At 45.4% G+C, this 23775-nt stretch overlaps 2 protein-coding genes across 3 annotated transcripts in view; one reads left to right on the top strand and one right to left on the bottom strand.

The window, feature by feature from the left end:
* Positions 1–14546, bottom strand: part of ABTB2 (ankyrin repeat and BTB domain containing 2) — a 227861-nt gene extending 213315 nt beyond the window's left edge. The window contains exons 1-2 of one of the 2 annotated variants that reach the window (XM_077462772.1): positions 14423–14546; positions 398–490 (exon numbers count right to left, since the gene is read on the bottom strand). The gene's annotated coding sequence lies outside the window, so the exon portion shown is untranslated. The other variant, XM_077462763.1, reaches the window with a different exon arrangement.
* Positions 14547–14996: 450 nt separating this feature from the next.
* Positions 14997–23775, top strand: part of TFIP11 (tuftelin interacting protein 11) — a 36542-nt gene continuing 27763 nt past the window's right edge. The window contains exons 1-4 of the mRNA XM_077462793.1: positions 14997–15152; positions 17708–17914; positions 19113–19263; positions 22197–22353. Coding sequence (XP_077318919.1) covers positions 17715–17914; positions 19113–19263; positions 22197–22353 — 508 coding nt within the window. The 5' untranslated portion in view covers positions 14997–15152; positions 17708–17714. The remainder of the gene's footprint in view (positions 15153–17707; positions 17915–19112; positions 19264–22196; positions 22354–23775) is intronic.

Raw genomic sequence — 23775 nt, 5'->3', positions numbered from 1 at the left:
TGATCAAATACCACCAAAAGAAAACTCTATTTGTGGGGAAAAAAGGACGTCAATTTTGTTTGGGTACAATGTCACACGACCGCGCAATTGTCAGGTAATGAGACGCAGTGCCAAATTGCAAAAAAATGGCCTGGTCATTAAGGGGAAAAATCTTCCAGTCCTTAAGTGGTTAACATTAGTTGCCTGCATTTGCCTATTAAAGGCAGCTGCATAAAACATGTCCAAGAATTACTCTATTCCTTTGTCCCTCGATGGGCGATATATATTTAACAAAAAAAAAGGATACGTTTGTGAGTGATACATGGTACTTGGTATACTAATATCACTCAGTTTCGGTATACATCTATTCCAGCATCCATGAGATGCAATTGATTTCTATTAGGCCATGTGATCTTACCTTTCTCTCCATTGCTCAGACATTACTACCGTCCATACGGGTCTCCCAGACCTGACACTGCAGTGCTCTCCTCTGTGAGTTCCGGCTTTCACACTGTGGGAACGGAGGCAATCATTAGGAAAGATTAACGAGGCAAATCATCCTCACCTCTGATCAAAATCAAACGCTTACCTAAATATTGCATTTTATTTACTTTCCCACTCTCCTGGGATTTGCCAGGACAGTCCTGTTTTTGAGTTAAAGCAGCTTAAAACCAATACAAAATTATATACAGTGCCTTGAAAAAGTATTCATACCCCTTGAAATTTTCCACATTTTGTCATGTTGCAACCAAAAACGTAAATGTATTTTATTGGGATTTTATGTGATAGACCAACACAAAAGTGGCACATAATTGTGAAGTGGAAAGAAAATGATAAATGGTTTTCAAAAGTTTTTACAAATATGTGAAAAGTGTGGCGTGCATTTGTATTCAGCCCCCTTTAGGCTGGGTTCACACTGCTGTGATGTCCGAGATCGGATGTGATTCGCACCGCACTGCAAATCACATGCGATCTCTGTGCAATGCGATTTCAGCCATACAGATAGTATGGCTGAATTCGCATTGCATTCGGTCCAAACTCGTACAGGACCCTTTTTTTGGTCCGCAGCAAAATCGGATCGCATGGGTGTTCACACCACGCGATCCAATTCCTGTCCGAGTTTGCAGATCGTGCTGCGATATGCAAACTGATTTGGAGGTGTCATTAACTTTTCACTGACACTCCCAGCAGTTTGCATAGGGAAGTGTGAACTGCCGCCAGGAGACATGCGATGCGGGAACCCGCAGTAGATTCGCAGCGTTTCCCGCATCGCAGCAGTGTGAACCTAGCCTTACTCTGATCCCCCTAACTAAAATCTAGTGGAACCAATTGCCTTAAGAAGTCACCTAGTTAGTAAATAGAGTCCACCTGTTTGTAATTTAATCTCAGTATATATATATATATATATATATATATATATATATATATATATATATATATATACATATATAAATCCCTCAGGTTTGTTAGAGAACCTTGGTGAACACACAGCATCATCAAGGCCAAGAAACACACCAGACAGGTCAGGGATAAGGTTGTGGAGAAGTTTAAAGCAGGGTTAGGTTATAAAAAATATCCCAAGCTTTGAACATCTCACAGAGCACTGTTCAATCCATCATCCGAAGATGGAAAGAGTATGGCACAACCGCAAACCTACCACGACATGGCCGTCCACCTAAACTGACCAGCCGGGCAAGGAGAGCATTCATCAGAGAAGCAGCCAAGAGGCCCATGGTAACTCTGGAAGAGATGCAGAGATCCACAGCTCAGGTGGGAGAATCTGTCCACAGGACAACTACTAGTCGTGCTCTCCACAGATCTGACGTTTATGGAAGAGTGGCAAGAAGAAGGCTCGGTTCACACAGGACGTGGCATGACTTGCAGCGCCGCGACCTGCCGCGACCTCAGCGGCGACTTGCAAAACGACTTCTGTATAGAAGTCAATGCAAGTCGCCCGAAGTCGCCGCAAAAGTAGTACAGGAACCTTTTTTCTAAGTCGGAGCGACTCGAGTCGCTCCTATTAGAACGGTTCCGTAGTACAGAACGGGGGCGACTTGTCAGGCGGCGAAGTCGCCTGGACAAGTCGCCCCTGTGTGAACCGAGCCGAAAGACATTGTTGAAAGAAAGCCATAAGAAGTCCCAAACATTTAAAAAATAGTATACAAAAACACATAAACAATCCACAAACAGACACTGAGTCAGATACTATAAACAGCACTATTGTTGAACAAGGATTGTGGCCAACGTCACAAAAAGTCTTTAAGTACAGTGATACGTGCAAAATAGTTCAGATAACGTTAAGAGGTGATCCTTAAAACGTGTGCACCTTCCACGGATCCACTTAGATTCCACCATGTGAAAACACTCCCCTCAGGGGGTTAAACTCACCAGAGCACTCTAGTTACACAGCCTCTAAGAGGAGTGATCCTCTTCACCATATCACGCAATCACCACCGTCCCAGGAGATCAATGTGTGAGAAGTACTCCACTATAAACCACAAACCAGATAAGAGCAAACATAGCGTAATTCCGTTTATTGGTAAAAAGAGTCCCTCATACGTGTATCCCACCATCCAAGCTGTCCAGTCTCTGTGTCTGCATACACAAGGAAACACCAAACCACTTCCTTGTTCCGGATCCAGCAGCGGTGGAACGCACGCGTCACTTCCGGTAATGCGCGGGTCACGCCCTGACGCGTTTCGTCATATCCAACCTATAAGAAGTCCCGTTTGCAGTTTGCGAGAAGCCATGTGGGGGGAACAGCAAACATGTGGAAGAAGGTGCACTGGTCAGATGAGACCAAAATTGAACTTTTTGGCTTAAAAGCAAAACGTTATTTGTGGCGGAAAACGAACACAGCACATCACTCTGACAAACCGTGAAACATGGCGGTGGCAGCTTCATGTTGTGGGGATGCTTTTCTTCAGCAGTGACAGGGAAGATGGTCAGAGTTGATGGGAAGATGAATGGAGCCAAATACAGGCAATCTTAAAAGAAAACCTGTAATGCCCTGTACACACAATCTCACATTCTGACAACAAAATCCATGTTTTTTTTTCTGACGGATGTTGGCTCAAACTTGTCTTGCATAAACACGGTCACACAAATGTTGTCAGAAATTCCGAACGTCAATAACGCGGTGACGTACACCACGTACGACGGGACTAGAAAAAGGAAGTTCAATAGCCAGCGTGGCTCTTCTGCTTGATTCCGAGCATGCGTGGAATTTTGTGCATCAGAATTGTGTACACGTGATCGGAATTTACAAGAACGTATTTTGTTGTCAGAAAATTTGAGATCCAGATCTCAAATTTTGTTTGTCGAAAATTCCGACGGAAAATGTCCGATTGAGCCTACATACGGTTGGAATTTCCTACAACAAGCTCCCAAGCATTCTGACTGCGTGTATGGGGCATTAGAGCCGGTTCACACAGGGGCGACTCAGATCCGACTTCAGGTCGCCCCTAGTTGCCTTAAGTCGCGCTACATATAAAAATCAATGTAAGTGAATGAGAGCCGTCTTAATGCACACTACTGAAGTCGCTCCGACTTCAGAAAAGGTTCCTGTACTACTTCAATCCGACTTGTAGGTGACTGGTACACATTGATTTCAATGGAGGTCGCCTCCAAGTCGGATCTCTGTCTATACGGAGGCGACTCTCACAGAATTATCAGGTCTCAAGAGGGAACTCCACGCCAAATGTATGAAAAAAAATTGGCGTGGGAGTGGGTTGCCCCTCCGAGAGCATACCAGGCCCTTAGGTCTGGTATGGATTTTAAGGGGAACCCCCTATGCCGAAAAAATGGCATGGGGGTCCCCCCCAGATCCATACCAGATCCTTATCCGAGCACGCTACCCGGGACGAGCGAGCGCCCCCCCCCCCTCCTGAGCTGTACCAGGCCGTGTGCCCTCAACATGGGGGGGTGCCTTGGGGAAGGGGGGGCCGCGCACCCATGTTGATGAGGACAAGGGCCTCTTCCCGACAACCCTGGCCGTTGGTTGTCGGGGTCTGCGGGCGGGGGGCTTATCGGAATCCGGGCCCCCCACCCTATGTGAATGAGTATGGGGTACAATGTACCCCTACCCATTCACCTGTGGACAAAAATGTAAAAAAACACAACACACAAGGGTTAAAATAGTTTATTGCACAGCTCCGGGGGTCTTCTTCCATCTTCGGGGGTCTTCTCGCCGGACTCCTCCGCTATCTTCTGCTAGCTCTTTTACTAGCGGAGGAACCCGGCTTTCTTCTTCGCCGCCCTCTTCTTCCGACTTCAGGGGTCTTGTCCCCCCTCTTCAGTTCTTCTTGCCAGGCCACCGCGCCTTCTTCTAGCTCTTTTACAAGCGGTGGCCTGGTCTTCTGTCGCCGCCGCTGCCGCCGTCTTCTGTTCTTCTCCAAAGATGCTGCTTGCAGGACTTTTTCTAACGTCCCGCAATCGCACCGTCCCAGTGTGAAAGCACTCTGGCTTTCACAATCTGGTGGCATAGGAGGCAGGATAAATGCCAGGACTTCTACTTACTGGATACAGGAGGTCGGCCGCTCAGCATGGGCACCATTCACACAATTATTTCTAACTTCTCTGATAGGATGAGGTGGAGAGTATGATGTCACTGCCTCTCCACGTCCTCCAATTAGAGAATACTTTGAATCCATTCAGAAGATGCAAAGCATTGACACTGCACTACTCTGATGACTGATGACACTGATCACCGCCACCGCATCAGTCACAGTGTCCCTGATCACCACTACACCAGTCCCAGGTGTCCATGATTACAGCCTCACCAGTCCCAGTGTCCCTGATCACTGCCACTGCACCAGTCCCAGTGTCCCTGATCACCACTACACCAGCCCCAGTGTCCCTCATCCCCACCACACCAGCCCCAGTATCTCTCATTACCGCTACACCAGTCCCAGTGATCCTCATCACCGCAGCCGCACCAGTCCCATTGTCCCTGATCACCACTGCCGCACCAGTCCCAGTGTTTCTGATCGCTGGCGCCGCACCAGTCCCAGTGTCCCTGATCACCACCGCCGCACCAGTCCCAGTGTCCCTGATCACCACTACATCAGTCCCAGGTGTTCCTCATCACCGCCACACCAGTCACAGTGTCCCTCATCACCGCCACACCAGCCCCAGTGTCCCCCATCACCACCACACCAGCCCCAGTGTCCCTCATCACCGCCATACAAGCACCAGTGTCCCTCATCAATGCCACACAAGCCCCAGTGTCCCTGATCCCAACCACACCAGTCCTAGTGTGCCTGATCCCCACCACACCAGTTCCAATGTCCCTGATCCCCACCACACCAGTTCAATGTCCCTGATTACCTCTACACCAGTCCCAGTGTCCCTCATCATCCACCACACCAGTCACAGTGTCATCATAAGGGGTTGTTTAGATGTGCAATGCTCTCTGAAGAGCCATCCATGTTCAAATCACTCTTCAGAGAGCATTTGATCAGCATTATATCACCTGCTCACCACCTACTGTAACCCCTTGGACCACGTACAAGCAACCCATACCCCCTTTATGTCCATGATCAGTGGTCATACAATGGGTAAAATTCCTGCCACAGCTGCAAAGCAAAGGATTGCAGCCACAGCATGTGTGTACATCCCAAGGGCACTGCTTCTGCAGATAAATGGGGTAGCGGTTGAGGGGTGGTAAAAATGTGACTCAACCATGTGGTTTTACTCCCCCACCTCACGTGTGAACAAGCCCTAATAGAGTGCAGCCAGTCACCGTTATCCAATCACCACCACACCAGTCACAGTGTGGCCAAACCAATGTAGCCAGAATCAGTGTTCCCGATTGCCACCAGACCAGTGCAGCAAACGTTTTTCTGACCACCGCCACACCAATCCCTGTGTCACCAGACCAGCGTATGCCAGCAATGCCCATTATTCAAGATTAACTTTAAACTGATAACCTGTAAAGGCTTTTAAAGGGACTCCTATGGACAATTTTAGGTGCTGTCGTTTGTCCCCATTTCACAGGCATGTGCAATTTGGAGTCTTAATAGGTTTGGTATGTATTTTCTCAACGTAACCGCATTTTTTATATTTGACCAAAAAGCTGAGCATTACATTGTGTTTGTGTACCCTAAAATTCATTTTAGTGCATCTGTTCCTGAAAGTGTGCGTTTGCACGCAATATCGTGTGACATAAAAAATTGCAACAGCCACCATTTTATTCTCCATGGCCTCTGCTTTCAGGAAATATATAATGTTTTGGGGCTCTAAGTCATTTCCTAGCAAAAAATGCTGATTTTATTATGTATGTGAAAAAATTGCCCTGGACAGCAAGTGGTTAATCTTATTCCACTGACCAATGTGAGTAGCTAGCTAGTAGTTAGTCACATTTAACTGGACATGTTCTATGATGCTGAAGATACTTCACTGCTTATCCATGCCGCTCATTCAGTTCAGTACAAGATCAGTAAATGTGAGTAACTACTACTACCTTTACCATGACATTGATCAATGATACCCTTCACAGCCATAATGACAAGCTGAGGTCAGATGCTGCCCTCTAGTGGAATTATTAAACAATGCAGTTAAAATAAACTTTACAGTTATGTTAGTTAAAAATGTTGGTACATTAAAAAAAAAAAAAAAAAAAAAAAACGATAAAAACTGAGCACTTTTTTGACCAACAGTCACCATTCGCACTCCCCAAATGTCAACCCCAAAACCAAGGCTTAGCTTTTCCTTTCGTTGTAAGCTTTGGACCCCTAGGTCCACCAAGCCTGCTCAGAAGCCAGAATGAAAGTCCAGCGTCTTGCCCTGAGTACCCTTAGGGTGCAAGTTTCTGCCTTATCTATCCTCTTAAAAAAATAAAAATAAACACCTCACTTCTTAATCTAGATTTATTTTTTTCAAGAAGTTGATCATATAAGCATCCATTGACACTTTGTGTGACTTGTCATGCGACGTTAGACATCACGGTCGCATGACAACTCGCAGCCCATTCTTTTCAATGGCACCGTTCAGATCGGTGAGACAAACTGGCAGAGATTTTGATAAGGTTCCTTCGCTACTTTGGTTTGACTTTTGATGCAACTTTGGCTCAGAGAATGGAAAGTCGCATGACTTTGGAGACACGCTAATGTGAATGGAGCCTAAATCCCCCAACTTAACTCACATTGGAGTCTCAACCTGGTGCTCTTGGTTCTCCAGAGACCACCACTTGAGCCGACTACAGATAGTCTCTTGGAAGACCCCATAAGTTTGCCTTCCTGGTGGCTTTATGTCTGTTAGCCCCTGTACACACAGTCAGAGATTCTGCCAACCAAATCCGTCGGATTTTGTCCGAAACTGTTGCATACACACGGTCGGACTAAGTTGTCGAAAAATCCGATCTTTCAGAACGTGATGACGTAATTTCGTTATGACGGGACTACATTCAGGCTAGTAGCCAATAGCTTTGATGTAGGAATTTGATCTGAGCATGCGTGGCACTTGGTCCGATCAAAATTCGCTACACATGATCGGAGTATGTCCTATCGAACCAGTTGGTCGGGAAATATTTCCAACATGTTGGAAAATTGGGTCCGACGGATATTCCGACGGAATCAGTCCGATGCATACCACACACAGTCAGATTATCCAACAACACGGTCCGATAGGACACATTCCGACGGATTCTCCGACCGTGTGTACAAGGGCTAAGACATATTTCTGAGCTAGGAGCCCTTTTTTGCAAAGAGCTTTTTCTTGTTTTGCACAGGGATAGGGTGGCTTTGAGACCAAGACCTTTTTTTCTGCCCAGTGTGGTCTATTCCTTCCACCTTATTGAAGACATTGTCCTCCCTTCCCTCTACCCTGCCCCAAACCACGCCAAGGAAATTTCCCTACAATTGATTGGATGTAGTCAGGGCTGTCAAGGCCTACCTGGCAGCCATTGGCTTCTGTCTGCAAAACAGAGTCTCTTATGTCTTGCCTTTAGCCTTTCGTAAAGGACATCCTGCCCTCCCCTTCCACTTCCACTATTGCCAGGGGGATCAAACAACTTATTTCCACTGCCTACAACCTAAAGGAAAGGGTTCCTCCTTTCCCTGTCAAAGCTCATTTCACCAGGGTTGTTGCATAATTGCCAACATTCTGAAAAAATGAATAGGGACACTTTTTTGTATGTAGGCAGAGTCTTAGTTTAATAAGGGGTGGGGCATTCATTTGTAGGTGTGGCTTAAAGGAGAGAAAGCGTGCGGTGAAAAATGGGTGTGGCTTAAAGGGGGTGAGGTTAGAGTCTGAGATGAAAGAGAGGTGATAGAGGGATAGAGGGAGGAAGATAGGGAGAGAGAAAGAAAGAGAAAAGGAGAAATATGGATGGAGGGACAGCAGGCCCAGATCGTACACCACGATAGCAATATGTGTGTTCTAGAAAGTTTAACAATCAGCAGATAAAGATACTCCAAACACCATCACCGAAGGCAGATCCCATCAAACAGATACAACAGATGGTCAGAGATTGCAGACGTGATACCAGAGACTGTCAGAGAGGGTGAGGACATGGTACGGGAGACTGTCAGAGAGGGTGAGGACATGGTACAGGAGACTGTCAGAGAGGGTGAGGACATGGTACAGGAGACTGTCAGAGAGGGTGAGGACATGGTACAGGGGACTGTCAGAGAGGGTGAGGACATGGTACAGGAGACTGTCAAGAGTCGGTGAGGATATGGTACAGGAGACTGTCAGAGAGGGTGAGGATATGATACAGGAGACTGTCAGAGAGGGTGAGGACATGATACAGGAGACTGTCAGAGAGGGTGCGGACATGGTACAGGAGACTGTCAGAGTGGTTGCGGACATGATACAAGAGACGGTCAGAGAGGCATGGTACAGGAGACTGTCAGAGAGGGTGCGGACATGATACAAGAGACTGTCAGAGAGGGTGAGGACATGGTACAGGGGACTGTCAGAGAGGGTGAGGACATGGTACAGGAGACTGTCAAGAGTCGGTGAGGATATGGTACAGGAGACTGTCAGAGAGGGTGAGGACATGGTACAGGAGACTGTCAGAGAGGGTGAGGACATGATACAGGAGACTGTCAGAGAGGGTGCGGACATGGTACAGGAGACTGTCAGAGTGGTTGCGGACATGATACAAGAGACGGTCAGAGAGGCATGGTACAGGAGACTGTCAGAGAGGGTGCGGACATGATACAAGAGACTGTCAGAGAGGGTGAGGACATGGTACAGGAGACTGTCAGAGAGGGTGAGGACATGATACATGAGACTGTCAGAGAGGGTGCGGACATGGTACAGGAGACTGTCAGAGTGGTTGCGGACATGATACAAGAGACGGTCAGAGAGGCATGGTACAGGAGACTTCAGAGAGGGTGCGGACATGATACAAGAGACTTTCAGAGAGGGTGAGGACATGATACAGAAGACTGCCAGAGTGGTTGCGGACATGGTATAGGAGACTGTCAGAGAGGGTGTGGACATGGTACAGGAGGCGGTCAGAGAGGGTGTGGACATGGTACAGGACACTGTCAGAGAGGGTGAAGACATGGTACAGGAGACTGTCAGATAGTGGGCGAACATGCTACAGAACTTGATATGCACCTCCAACACAGCTCTCTACCCCCCCCCCCCCCCACACAAAGAACGTCCAGCAGATCACCCCATGGCCACTCAACTGCAACTGTGGTGCCTGCAACATCTCCCCCTGCATCTCCGGCTGTCAGCTAAGAATTGAGTGGGGCGGAGGGGGCGGCAGATCTGTGGTGCCCGTGGGATCTCCCGGTATTCAGTAGGCAACCCGTCAATGGCCGACCACCAGCCATAGCTTCTGGCTATGAGAATATGGCCACAAGATCTCCCTCCGGCTAGCAGGTCTCTCCTCTGTGTTCAGTGGAGAGGGGCCTCCAACCCGGGCAGCTAACCGACTTCAGTGTACAAGTGAATTGCTCTGCTTGTACACTAAAGAGAGAAGCTGGTTAGTAAGGATGAGCTCAGGCGTGTTCGCAAACAGCACGTGCAGAGCCCGCCAGGAAGTCGAGTGTGGTTTTTACAATTACAACATTTATTTTATTTTTTATTTTTTAATTGCATTTTAGTGTATATATCAGATCTGAGGTCTTTTCGACCCCAGATCTCAAATTTAAGAGGACCTGTCATGCTTTTTTTCTATAAGAGATGTTTACATTCCTTGTAATAGGAATAAAAGTGACACTTTTTTTTTTTTAAACAGTGTAAAAATAAAAAGTAAATGGTCAAATAAAAAAAAATGAAAAAAATTTTTTTTTTTTTTTTTTTAAACGTGCCTCGCCCCGAGCTCGTGTGTAGAAGCGAACGCATACATGAGTAACGCCCGCATATGAAAACGGTGTTCAAACCACACATGTGAGGCATCACTGCAATCAGTAGAGCGAGAGCAATAATTCTAGCCCTAGACCTCCTCTGTAACACAAAACATGCAACCGGTAGAATTTTTTTAAATGTTGCCTATGGAGATTTTTAAGGGTAAAAGTTTGTCGCGTTTTCACAAGCGGGCGCAATTTTGAAGCGTGACATGTTGGGTATCAATTTACTCAGCATAACATTATCTTTCACAAGATAGAAAAAAATTGGGCTAACTTTACTGTTGTCTTATTTTTTAATAAAAAAAAAAGTGTATTTTTTTTTTACAAAAGTGCGCTTGTAAGACTGCTGCGCAAATACGGTGTGACAGAAAGTATTGCAACGACCACCATTTTATTCTCTAGGGTGTTAGAAAAAAATGTATAATTTTCTAGCAAAAATAAAAAAACTGTTTTTAACTTGTAAACACCACATCTAAAAAAGAGGCCCGGTCTTAAAGTGGTTACGTGTAAATGTGTGATCTGAGGTCTTTTTGACCCCAGATCTCACATTAACCACTTCCCGCCCACAGTACATCATATGACATCCTTCACTTTCAGTGGGGATATCTGAATGATGCCTGCAGCTACAGGCATCATTCAGATATCATTATTTTCTGCCGGTGATTCTGTGCACTGTAAGAAAAATCATATTGGCAGTTCCACTACTTGATTGTTCTTACAGGCAACGGGAGGGGTCATCCCCCCTCCCGCCGGTGCTTCTCCGGGCTCTCCGATGCCATCAGGGACCTGGAGAAAGAATCCGCCGCTGCTGGATGAAGAGCATAGAGATTTCCGATGACCAGATGGTCACCAGTCATCTCTAAGACCATCACAAGCCCGAGCACAACGTTATGACGTCATGCCCAGGCTGCAGATGTCAACAAAGCCGTGATTTGGGCTGGAAAGCATCAGATCTGTCTTTTTTTTTTTTTCGATCTCATGTTTTCCAGCCTGGAGGAGAGATGTGAGGTCTTTTTTTTTATTTATATATATATATATATATATATATATATATATATATATATATATATATATATATATATATATTCTTTATTTACAAAAAAAATAAATTTGCGCTATTACAGACATAAATCCTATACATTCAATATTACCATTACAATTATTGATTGATTTCCCCTTACTCCCTCCCTATGTGAGGTCTTATAGGCCCCACATCTCTCCATAAAGAGAATCTGTCACGCACCATTCCTATTGCAAGGGATGTGATCAAAAAAAAAATTACAATAAATAATAAAAAAAAATAAAAAAATTCAAAGTGTTCCCGTGTGCTCACGCACAGAAATTAACGCACACTTAAGTCCCGCCCACATATGTAAATGCCACGTGCATTCGAGCGAGAGCAACAATTCTAGCACTAGACCTCCTCTGTAACTCTAAACATGTACAAAAAGAAAAAAATGTAAATGTTCCCTATGGAGATTTTTAAGTACTGAAGTTTGGCACCATTCCACGAGTGTGTGCAATTTTAAAGCGTGACATGTTGGGTATCTATTTACTCGGCGTAACATCTTTGACATCATATAAAAAAATTGGGCTAACTTTACTGTTTTGTTATTTTTTAAAACATGAACGTTTTTTATCCAAAAAAAAGTGAAAAATTGTTGCGCAAATACCGTGTGACATAAAAAGTTGAAGCGACCGCCATTTTATTCCCTAGGGTGTGTGCTAAAATATATATATATTTTTTAGCACACACCCTAGGGAATAGAATGACGGTCGCTTCAACTTTATATATACAATGTTTGGAGGTTCTGAGTAATTTTCTAGCAAAAAAAATGATTTTGACATGTAGGAGAGACGCGCCAGAATAGGCTCGCTATGGAAGTGGTTTAAGAGGCCCTGTCATGCTTTTTTCTATTACAAGGGATGTTTACATTCCTTGTAATAGGAATAAAAGTGACACATTTTTTTTTTTTTTTAAAAAGGACAGTGTAAAAAAAATTAAAAAAGTAAAATAAATATGAAAAAAAATAAAAATGTAAAGCGCCCCGTCCTGCCCAGGTCGCGTGCATGAAGCAAATGCAAACATAAGTCGTGCCCGCATATGAAAACGGTGTTCAAACCACACATGTGACTTATCGCTGCGATCGGTAGAGCGAGAGCAATAATTCTATCCCTAGACCTCCTCTGTAACGCAAAACATGCAACCTGTAGAAATTTTTAAACGTCGCCTATGGTGATTTTTAAGGGTCAACGTTTCTCGCCATTCCACGAGCGGGCGCAATTTTGAAACGTGACATGTTGGGTATCAATTTACTCGGTGTAACATCATATTTCACAATAAAAAGAAAAAAAGGAGGGCTATCTTTACTGTTTACTTTTTTTTTTTTTTAAAGTGTATTTTTCCCCAAAAATTGCGCTTGTAAGACAGCTGCGCAAATACAGTGTGACATAAAGTATTGAAACGACCGCCATTTTGTTCTATAGGTCTGAAAGAAAATATGTTTGGGGGTTCTAAGTAATTTTCTACTTAGGCCCGGTCCTTAACCACTTCTCGACCCGCCTATAGCAGAATGACGGCAGGGCGGTGGTTTCGTTATCATGACTGGGCGTCATATGACGTCCTTCAGGATAACATGCCGCCACGCACCCGTGGGGGTGCGCATCGCGGCGATCGGTGGAGCGGTGTGTCAGTGTGACACACCGCTACACTGATCTCGGTGGAGGCTCTTTACCACCTGATCAGCCGCGTCCAATCACGACTGATCACGATGTCAACAGGAAAAGCCGGTGATCAGCTTTTCCTCACTCGCGTCTGACAGACATGAGTAGAGGAAAGAGACAATCGGCGGCTCTCTTGACGGGGGGGGGGGGGGGGTCTGCGCTGATTGTTTATCACCAGGACCACCAGGCAAGTGGGCAACATGTGGATGGCCAGGCATGTACCCCCTGGCCATCCACATGTGCAAATGATGCACAATCTGTGCCAGTTAGTGCCCACAAATAGGCACTGACTGGCACCAGCATGTACCAATCAGTGTCATCAGTGCCACCCATCACCCAGCAATGCCACCCATAAGTACCCATCATTGCCACGCATAAGTGCCCATCCGTGCTGCCTATGAGTGCCCAATAGTGCCCCTATGGGTGCCCATCAGTGCTGCATACCAGTGCCCATCAGTGCCACCTATCAGTGCCCATCAGTGGCCGTCAGTGCCACCTCATTGGTGCCACCTCATCGGTGCCCATCAGTGCCGCCTTATCAGTGCCCATCAGTGCAGCCATATCAGTGCCAGTCATTGAAGAAGAAAACGTACTTACTTACAATTTTTTTTTAAAAGAAACAAAGAAAAACTTGTTTTTTTTTCCGAAATTTTTGGTCTTTTTTTATTTGTTGTGCAAAAAAAAAAAAATCGCAGAGGTAATCAAATACCACCAAAATAAAGCTCTATTTGTGGGAACAAAATGATAAAAATTCTGTTTGGGTACAGTGTAGCATGACTGCGCAATTGTCATTCAAATTGCGACAGCGCTGAAAGCTGAAAATTAGTCTGGGCAGGAAGGTGTCTAAGTGCCTGGTATTGAAGTGGTTATAAACGGCCCCAGGACAATGCCAGCAACTGCACATCACCCCGGTACAAGCACTTCCAGTGATGTTCCAATGCACAGCTGGTCTGCAAGTGGTTAATGACCCCCCAAACGCAGATCACAGACGCACTGCGTTCACCCGTCTCAGACCCGTTGGGGGGAAATTCACTCTATTTGTCCCGCTACTGTTGTTACCGAGAGTGAAAGTCAATCCCAAATTTTGGGTTGTCACCAAAAAAGGAACAACAGGGGAAATCTTCCAGTGGGGACACTAGTTCTGGTGACTACCAGTGATTCCCTTTTTGAGAGATTTCCTGTCACTTCCTGTTGTGGCTATGAGACAGGAAGTCAAGGGAAATCTCCCCGATGAGACACAGACGGCAAAAAAAGCATTCTTTCCAAAATGAATGAAAAAAAAAAGTTACACTTTAAGGAAAAGAAGAGCGATCAGTATGACTATTGGCTGTATTATACCATGCAGATCCCCTATCAGCTCCTCTCATCACTCCGGGGAACGTCTCAGGAATAGAAGGAGTTATACACACTCTGGTGTTCGTCAGATTAAGCGACCCGTCATAATGTGTAACGGAAGTGACGTTTCGTCGCCGCCGTCTTGCTACACCCCGCACTCCTCCATAGTAAGGATACACTGAGAAAGGGGAAAGCGGACATCTTGTTACACCCACCGGAGTTTTTCATTTTACATTTATATTTAACAGTAAATTGAATTTATATAGTGATATACAGTACTTACAACTCCGTATGACTGGTTAGATGTTGAATCTTAAAAGCAGTGGCAAGTCTGCTCATCTCACAGTTTTGCTAATCTGACAGAAATGTTCTGCTTTTAAAATTCAACATATAAAAAATAAATATTCATACGGAGTTCTAAGTACTGTATTCCCGTATATGAACTCACTGTACTGTTAAAAATAAATGCAAAACTCCGGTGGGTGTAACAACATGTCCGCTTTTCTCCTTCTCAGTGTATCCTTGCTATGAAGGAGTGCGGGGTGTAGCAAGATAGCGGCGATGAAACGTCACTTCCGTTACACTTTCTGACGGGTCGCCTAATCTGACGGAACGCCTGGAGAGCCGAGTACATGTGCAGATTTCTGCTCCGCAGACATGCCTACAACTCCCACAATGCAGCGCTCCCTAGTGGACAGAGATTTCCGGATGCAGCTTCTGATCACTTCCGGCGTGTTAGATGCAGTTCCGGTATGGAGAGGAGGGCAGAGTGAATGATTTCCTCTCATAAGGATTACATTACAGGTACAGTGCCGGGTGTGCGGGGTATGCAGTGACCGGAGTTCAGTCACAGTCCTCAGACTCACTTCCTTCTACCTGCCGACAGGGAGCGGGGGAGATGTGATGCGAGCATGTGATAGGATTGCACAGAGACGCCTCCCCCTTTGGGGGGCCCTGGTGGTACAATCTCCTCCTCCCCCCTTCTCTGTGCCCCCATAGAAAGCTGTGTGCTATTGGTGGGGAGACATGTGTGTCTCACTCCTGAGCTGTCTGCATCCATAGAACACACAGTGCGGCTCAACCACGCCCCCTGCTCCCTCCACTTGATTAGGAGCCAATGGAGAGAGGGCTTGGATAAGTATTTAACCCCCTCAGATCCGGCACCTCCTGTTCCTTTAACGCAGTGATGGTGAACCTTGGCACCCCAGACGTCTTAGAACTACATTTCCCATGATGCTCATGCACTCTGCAGTGTAGTGGAGCATCATGGGAAGTGTAGTTCCAAAACATCTGGGGTGCCAAGGCTCGCTATTACTGCATTAAGGGGACTAGGATGCCAGGGGGTGGGGTTTTGAACATGTGACCGGCATAATTGGCGGTCATACAGTCGTAAATCTACAGACCGCAAGCTGCAATTGGGAGCTTTCCATTAGCCACCGGTAACTGTGATGGGAGCGCACAGGGACACATCCTCTCGCTGCAGCTGTCCTTGCAATAGTGCACACAAATATGCGGCACTAATGCCCGCTGCATATTTGGGTGCGGCCGGTTCCAAGAGGTTAATGAGAGGGGCATACAACTACAAGAACATGTTTTACCCTAAAGAAGCACTGCAGTCTGCTCACATAATTTGTAATAAAAACATTTTTGCCATTCTGAAGCTTCCCTCCAACCACTTTGCATATTATTTTATATATACTGTGATTCTGCACTTGCCAAATATGCTGCAGAAATCTCCCTCCACTGAGTCTGACTGTGGGCAGCTGAAGCTGCTGCCTGTTCACTTCCTGGATTTATATAGGCACACCTCCAGCTCTGAAGCTCTCATTGGCCCTCTTATGGCTCACCCCCCTTCCCTTCCTGGCAAACTCTCACAGGATTGAGAGATAGATCTGTGTATGATGTCATAAGCCTAGGCTTTTTTCAGACAAGAAACATGAAGTGGGCTGTATAAGGGAATTTATTGTCAGAAAAAAAAAATGTTTTACTATCCAAAGTTAGAACAACAAGGGCAGAAGATTTAATAGATGGAAAGATTAAAAAACGACTGAAGCTCCGCCTTAACCACTTCCCAACCGTAGTATAGCCAAATGACAGCTACAGCGCGGTCGCCCAGTTCTCCTCCCAGAATCCTGCGCTTACTGTGCCCGCAAAACGGGGCAAAGAGCCAATCGCAATGGCTCTTTACCACACGATTACAGCCGATCACAATGTCAACACACTTGCCAGTTACTGCCATTCCTTTCCTCGCGCTGTCACAGCGAAAGGAGAGGAGAGAGCTGGGAACCAGCTTGTGTGAAAGGGACCTCTGCTCTGATAATCAGTAAGGGGTGGGCTCCGGCGTGTTCAGAATCGTAATCCCGATCCAGCTGAGCAATCCCACCAGGAAGCCCTCACTGCACACCTCCAATCGCAGGCATTGAGGCATTTCTCGGCCCGCAGTTCTACATACACACGCTGCCTGTGATTGCCAATGACGGATCCTGGCAGGATTGCTCAGGTGGGTTGGGACTACAAACCTAAAACATACCCGAGCCTATCCCTAATTATCAGTGTCCTGATGACCAGTGCAGTCTCATTAACGCACGTCAGTGAACAAGAAAAGTTACCTGTTTGCTAAATTTTATAACTGGAACTAAGAAAAAAATTATATTTTTTCAAAAATTTTGGTCTTTTTTCATTTGTTTAGTAAAAAATAAAAAAACAGTGGTGATTAAACCACACCAAAAGAAAGCTCCATCTGTGTGAAAAATTCTAGCAATTTCATATGACTACAGTGTAGCACGACCGTGCAATTGGCATTCATAGTGTGACCGCTCTGAAATTTGAAAATTTGGCCTGGGCAGGAGGGGGGTAAAAGTGAAAGGGGTAAAAGTGCCCAGTAGGCAAGTGGTTAAGGTATAAAACCTTCTGGGTCCAGGATCCCCAGCCCCCACACCTGCTTTATACTTACCTGAACCCAATATCGATCCAGTGCTGTGCACGAGAGCAGCGTCTCTCTCCCTCCTCACAAGGCAGAGGAGATCATTGGCTCCTGCCGCTGTCAATCAAATCCTGTGACGAGGGGGCAGGGCTAAGCGGCCCTGTCTGTGTTCATAGACCAGAGCCTGCACAAATGACCTCATAGAATGCAGAATTCTATGGGGGTACTCTGAGGGAGGAGCCAGGAGCGCAGGGGGAGGGGGCCTAAAGAGGAGGATCGAGGCTGCTCTGTGCAAACCATTACACAGAGCTGGTAAGTATAAGATGTTTGCTATAAGTTTAAAAAAAAAAAATTACCTCTGCAATCGCTTTAAGGTAAAAAAATAATGCGTTTAGCTGCCCTCTAATGCTGGCCTTGCTTTTTTGACGCCTTTTAGGGTCACCATGTCTATGTCACACCTGTACGGCAAAGATGAGGACAGCGATGGGGTGGAGATGGAGAAGTTTGAAATCACTGACTGGGACTTGGAGAACGAATTCAACCCCAACCGGAGGAAGCATTGGCAGACCAAAGAGGATACCACCTATGGGATTTGGGCGGAGCGTGACTCTGACGATGAGAGGCCCAGCTTTGGTGGTAAGAAGTAAGTGTGCAGAAGTTGGAGACATTCAGGTTTCTTTATTTTTTGGGAAGGTGGGGGGGGGGGGGTACAGCACCAATCGCATTAGTTACCTTTAAATGTGTGTGACCCATGTCATGCAGACTGTTGCTTCATAGTCATACCTTTCCTGCAGGTATGAGAGACTTGCATTGCTTGCCCACTCCTTCCTGCCCCCTCCATCATTCACAGAGCTCACAATATAATGCATGCTGTGAATGTACAGGGGAGAGCCTGTCACTCATCTGCTCCTTCTCCATTCCCAAAATGCATTGCATTAACCGCTTCCTGACCGCCTCACGCAGATATACTGTGGCAGAAAGGCACGTACAGGCAGAATCACGTACATGTACGTTGCCCTTTAAGAGGCGGGTTGCAGGCACGTGCTAGGAGCTTCGTGATGAGGGGTCCCGCGGACTCTATGTCCGCGGGGATACCTGTGATCATCTCACGGAGAGGAAGAATGGGGAAATGCTAATGTAAACAAGCATCTCACCCGTTCTTCCTAATGACACTTATCACCACTCCCTGTAATCGGGAATGGTGATCAATCCTTAATCTAGGCTTACCTGTAGGTCAAAGTTGGTTGTAAGGGTTTACAACCACTTTAAGTGGTTAAAGTGGAAATTCATCCAAAACTTTGTTGTTTTGGATCTACAGGGTGAGAACAGGTTAGAACCTTCATTCTATATTTTCCTGGCTACATTCTCCTCAGGTCCCCACTTTAGTGCCAGCCAGTGCCATCAGCACTGCAGAACATCCGCAGAGATAAATTCAATTACAGGAAAAGCTCACAATACCAAACAAAGCCACCATTCAAGGCCCATAATCTGCTGGTCTCTGCGGCCTATTGTGACCGCTGTGATTGGCTATCATGGTGGTCACGTGACTAGGAGCTGGTCGCTTATTAGAGACTGAAAGCGTAGTTACTGTTCTGTGATTTGTTCTCAGTACAAAAAGCTCTGCCACCCATGGACATGTGTAGGTATTAAAGCTCAACCTCTTTGTCACCGCACGCATGTATCATGGCCCGCAAGAGGTTTATTATATATGAACGGCCATCGATTCCTTTGCCGAATCAAAACTGCTTTTTTTGTTTTAAGATAACCCTATGTTTGTTCTAAAAATGCCCCAGAGGTATGTACAAAGCAAACTTTCCACATTGCTATTCTTCTTCCATCAGGTCCCGGGACTATACAGCCCCAGTGAACTTTATCAGTGCGGGAATCCGTAAGCCTGCGGCTGAGGAGAAATCCAATAGCGATTCTGATGATGAAATCCCAACGAAGAGAGAAGAACTGCCAAAGGAGTTTGAATCAAAGAAGCTGCGGACGGTAAAGTTATAGTGTTTTGTCACTTATTTGGAAATAATAATAGCTGTGGCACACATATTAAAATGGTTGTAACTTCTTGTTTAAAAAACAAAACAAAATCTATGTATTAAGATAAAAAACCTTCTGTGTGTAGCAGCACACCTAATACTTACCTGAGCCCCATCTCAATCCAGCGATGTGCATGAGTGCCTTAGCCGCCCGGGACTCTCCCTCCTGATTGGCTGAGAGACAGCAGCAGCACCATTGGCTCCTGCTGTTGTCAATCAAAGTCAGTTTGACAACCAGGAGAATGGACTGTCTGAATGGATAGACGGAGCTGCGGCTCAGCTCGGGTGCCTCCATAGCAAGCTGCTTGCCGAGGCAGCTGTCGGTAGGAGGGAGGGGCCAAGAGCGCCAAAGAGGGACCTGAGAACAGGAGGATCAAGGCTGCTCTGTTAAAAACCATTACACAGAGCTGGTATGTATAACGTGTTATTTAAAAAAAAAAAAAAAGAGAGACTTTAGTATCACTTTAAATAGACACTGTCAGCTTGTATATTCATGGCATTCATGGTGTCTGTGCAAAGCCCCGCTCCCCCATTTTGATCCACCGATATTCACCTTGGCAGTGCTCCCCTGCTGCTTCCCCTCTCCCTTCCAACCTCAAAATCCTTATTGTTGGATGTTGTCAGGAGCGGTGGCTGACGTGACAAGTGTTATATGAGTAAGCAAAGCAATAGTGCCCGCTTTTGAAGCGACACTGTCACATCACCCACGCAGGGAAAAGTGGCATTCTCTAGAAAGGCTCCCCAATTCCCTTATACTCCTCTTACTAGGGATTCCCCACTGCTACTACTGATTCCTCATTTGTAGTTATCCACAACACTCTGTACATCCTGGTATGGAAGAATGCCTGACCTCCCCTCCTATTGTATTGTTCGGATCTAGCAGCCAATCATTAGCATTGTCAAATGACCGGGGGGTTGATGTTACCAATCCCCCAGGTTGATCACACTAGTCATTTCAGTGGCAGCTGTGAGCAAGAAAGTAGTGGAGAGGGATTGCTGGTAAGGTGAGTATAAGGGGTCAGTAGGATGCTCTTTCCAGAGACACTGTCCCTCTGTATGTGCAAGGTAACAGTGTCTCTCTAAGACCATAGACAAGAGATGGTCAAGGTTTTGGCATATCTTTGCCGTCACATAGTCCAAGTGTTTTTGGGCCTTATGAACAACCAGTAAAAATACTAAACATCTGACAGATCTTTTAGCACACTGCAGGAACATATGACTTGTATCGTTAGGCCTTATACTTGCCTGGCCAGGGCTTCTCCAATGCTGCTTCCTCCTTTTCAGCTGCACATAACACACTGTACTTCCTGGAATGGAAGAACATCTGACCTCCTAGCCTGTCCCCCGCATAGGCTTAACAGTCATTCCCTAGACCTGAGCATTGTTACATGACCGGGGGAGTGACTAACCAATCATCAAGGTTGATGACACCAGTCATTTTAGAGACCACTGTGAAAGAGAAAGCAGTAACAAGGGATTGCTGGTAAGGTGAGTATAGGGGGGTCAGTGGAGTGCTGCTCTTTTCAGAGAAGCTGTCACTTCAACCTGCATGACCAAGGTAACATTGTCTCTTGATGAAAGACAGTAAAGGTGTTGGCATATTACACCATTGCATCTTTGCCTTGACATAATCCAAGTGATTTTAAAGCCCAACTCCAGGTTTTAATGAAATTTAAATAGTTCTTTTGGATCAAGCTGGTCCAAATGAACTATTTACTTTACTAACAGATGCAGACGGTGTGCGCATTGTAATAAGCCGTATGTAATGTAGCCACAGCTTCATACAGTACAGTATATTGTGCTGAGTTCCAGCAGTGGTATGTGAACCTCCCATAATAGAATTAAAGTAGTTGTAAAGGCAGTAGGTTTTTTATCTTAATGCATTTTGTGCATTAAGATAAAAAGCCGCCTATGTGCAGCAGCCCCCCTCAGCCCCCCCTCCAATACTTACCTGAGGTCACCCTAGATGCAGAGATGTTGCAGTAGTGTCTCAGCTGCCCGGGACTCTTCCTCCTCATTGGCTGAGACAGCAGGGCAGCGCCATTAGCTCCCACTGCTGTCAATCAATGTCAGTCAGCCAATAAGGAGAAAAGGGGACGGGACCAGACAGCGGCTCCTTGTTTGAATGGACACAGGGAGCTGTGGTTTGGGTGCCCGATAGCAAGCTGCTTGCTGTGGGGGCACTAAACAGGAGGGAGGGGCGATGGGTGCCAGCAAGGGACCCGAGAAGAGGAGAATCAGGGCTGCTCTGTGTACAATCACTACACGGAGCAGGTAAGTATATAATGTGTTTGTTATTTTTAACAAAACAAAAAAACAAGCCTTTACAATCACTTTAGGTTGGGCTGAGTGCTGCTCAGCCATTCTCACAAAGCTTTGTATTCTATAAATGAATACAAAACTTCCTCTGATTGGATGAGGCGGAGGATGTGACATCATCCACCCGCCTTAGCCAATCATTCAGATATACAAAGCTCCCTGTGAATGGGTGAGCAGCGCTCAACTCCATTTTGTTCTGAGAGCAGTACGGGAAGTTCCCGTCTCGCTGCTGAAACACAGCAATGTATACTGCTGAGGCTACATATAGTATATACAGCCCTCCCACCTCAGCCAATCAGAGAAAGCTTTGTATTCATCATGTGGGGAAAAAGTGACCTCATACACCGAGGTAAGCTCAACACTGGAGGGTGGAAATGAGGTGTTACAATGGGGTAGTTGTATGCATCCCTATACCTGGAAGCCCTGCCTGTAGAAGTGGAGTAGGGAGATGCCAGTAGGGGGGGCGGGTTGATCAACACATACTTGCACATTTTGACACACTTAACTTTGTATGTGCTCTCTTTCAGCAGACAGTTAATAATGACTATATGTGTTTTTATCCTGCAGGGGGGAAATTTTAAGCCAACCCAGAAAACATTTGCTGGAGGAATAAAGTCTAATACTGATTTTGGTTCATGGGAGAGGCACACCAAGGGGATTGGCCAGAAACTCCTTCAGAAGATGGGTTATGTACAAGGCAGAGGCCTGGGGAAGAATGCTCAAGGTACTGCCAACTGCAATGCTTTTATATTGGATGACTATGAACTTAGTAAAGGTGTATCAGCTTGCTGTTTGATGTATCATCATTAAAGTAAACCATTCCCAAACCTGGGTACTCCCCAAACCTGCCTGTTGGTAACAATAGGAACATTTAGGAGGCAGGAAGGGGTATGGGCAAACTTTTACTGGAAAAATGTTAGTTTATGTCTAACTTCAACCCACAGAAGGTAACTTCTGGTTTCAACTAAAGGTAAGTGTGACCTGACATAACCAACAATGGTAAAGCTCCATCCCTAATATATTGGTACAGAAGGAAAGAAAGGTGAGTTTATATGAGGCATGTCATAGCAATGATGATACATGATTTATTTATTTTATAAATATAATTTGATAACGCAATCAAATAGGGTAATCCATGATTGAGAAATGCATAATATATTGTAAACAATAATAATGATGATAATAATAATATAATTGAGTTACATAGTCAGGTTTAAAAATCGCATCTGGTTCCTTTTATATACGCTCACTTTTGTAGATATTTTCATTATATGCACTCTTTCTTATGAGAGGCATACATTGTATTTTTAGGCCATATAGCCCCAAAAACAGACAGTTTTGGCAGGCTTTTGCAACTAGTATACATCATTAGCACTACACGTTTACCTTACACAGGTTGAAAAAAGACACAAGTCCATCTAGTGCAACCAAAAAAAAATAATAATAATAATAATACAATCCTATACCCACAGTTGATACAGAGGAAGGAAAAAACCCCAGCAGAGCATGATCCAATTTGCTACAGCAGGGGAAAAAGTCTTCCTTATCCACTGTGAGGCAATTGGATTTTCCCTGGATCAACTTTATCTATAAATATCAGTACCCTGTTATATTATGTACATTTAGGAAAGAATCCAGGATATTTTTTTTTTAAAGCAATCTACTGAGCTTGCTAGAACCACCTCTGCAGGGAGTCTATTCCACATTTTTACAGGTCTTACTGTGAAGAAACCTTTCCGTATTTGGAGATGAAATCTCTTTTCCTCTAGATGTAAAGAGTGCCCCCTTGTCCTCTGTGATGACCTTAAAGTGAATAACTCAACACCAAGTTCACTATATGGGCCCCTTATGTATTTGTAGATGTTGATCATATCCTCCCTTAATCCCCTCTTCTCAAGAGAGAATAAATTCAGTTCCGCTAATATTTCCTCATAGCTGAGCTCCTCCATGCCTCTTATCAGTTTGGTTGCCCTTCTCTGCACTTTTTCCAGTTCCTCGATATCCTTTTTGAGAACAGGAACCCAAAACTGAACTGCATATTCCAGATGAGGTCTTGCTAATGATTTGTACAGGGGCAAAATGATCTCTCTCTAGCTCTCGCTCTCACCTCTTTTAATACAAGAAAGGACTTTGCATGCTATAATTG

The sequence above is a fragment of the Lithobates pipiens genome, unplaced genomic scaffold (genome assembly GCF_037356315.1).
Source record: "Lithobates pipiens isolate NorthernLeopardFrog02 unplaced genomic scaffold, aLitPip1_a1.2 Scaffold_10, whole genome shotgun sequence".
In the NCBI taxonomy this organism is placed as follows: domain Eukaryota; kingdom Metazoa; phylum Chordata; class Amphibia; order Anura; family Ranidae; genus Lithobates; species Lithobates pipiens.
The sequence above is the reverse complement of the archived record's forward strand: the minus strand, read 5'-3'. Positions and strand labels throughout refer to the sequence as shown.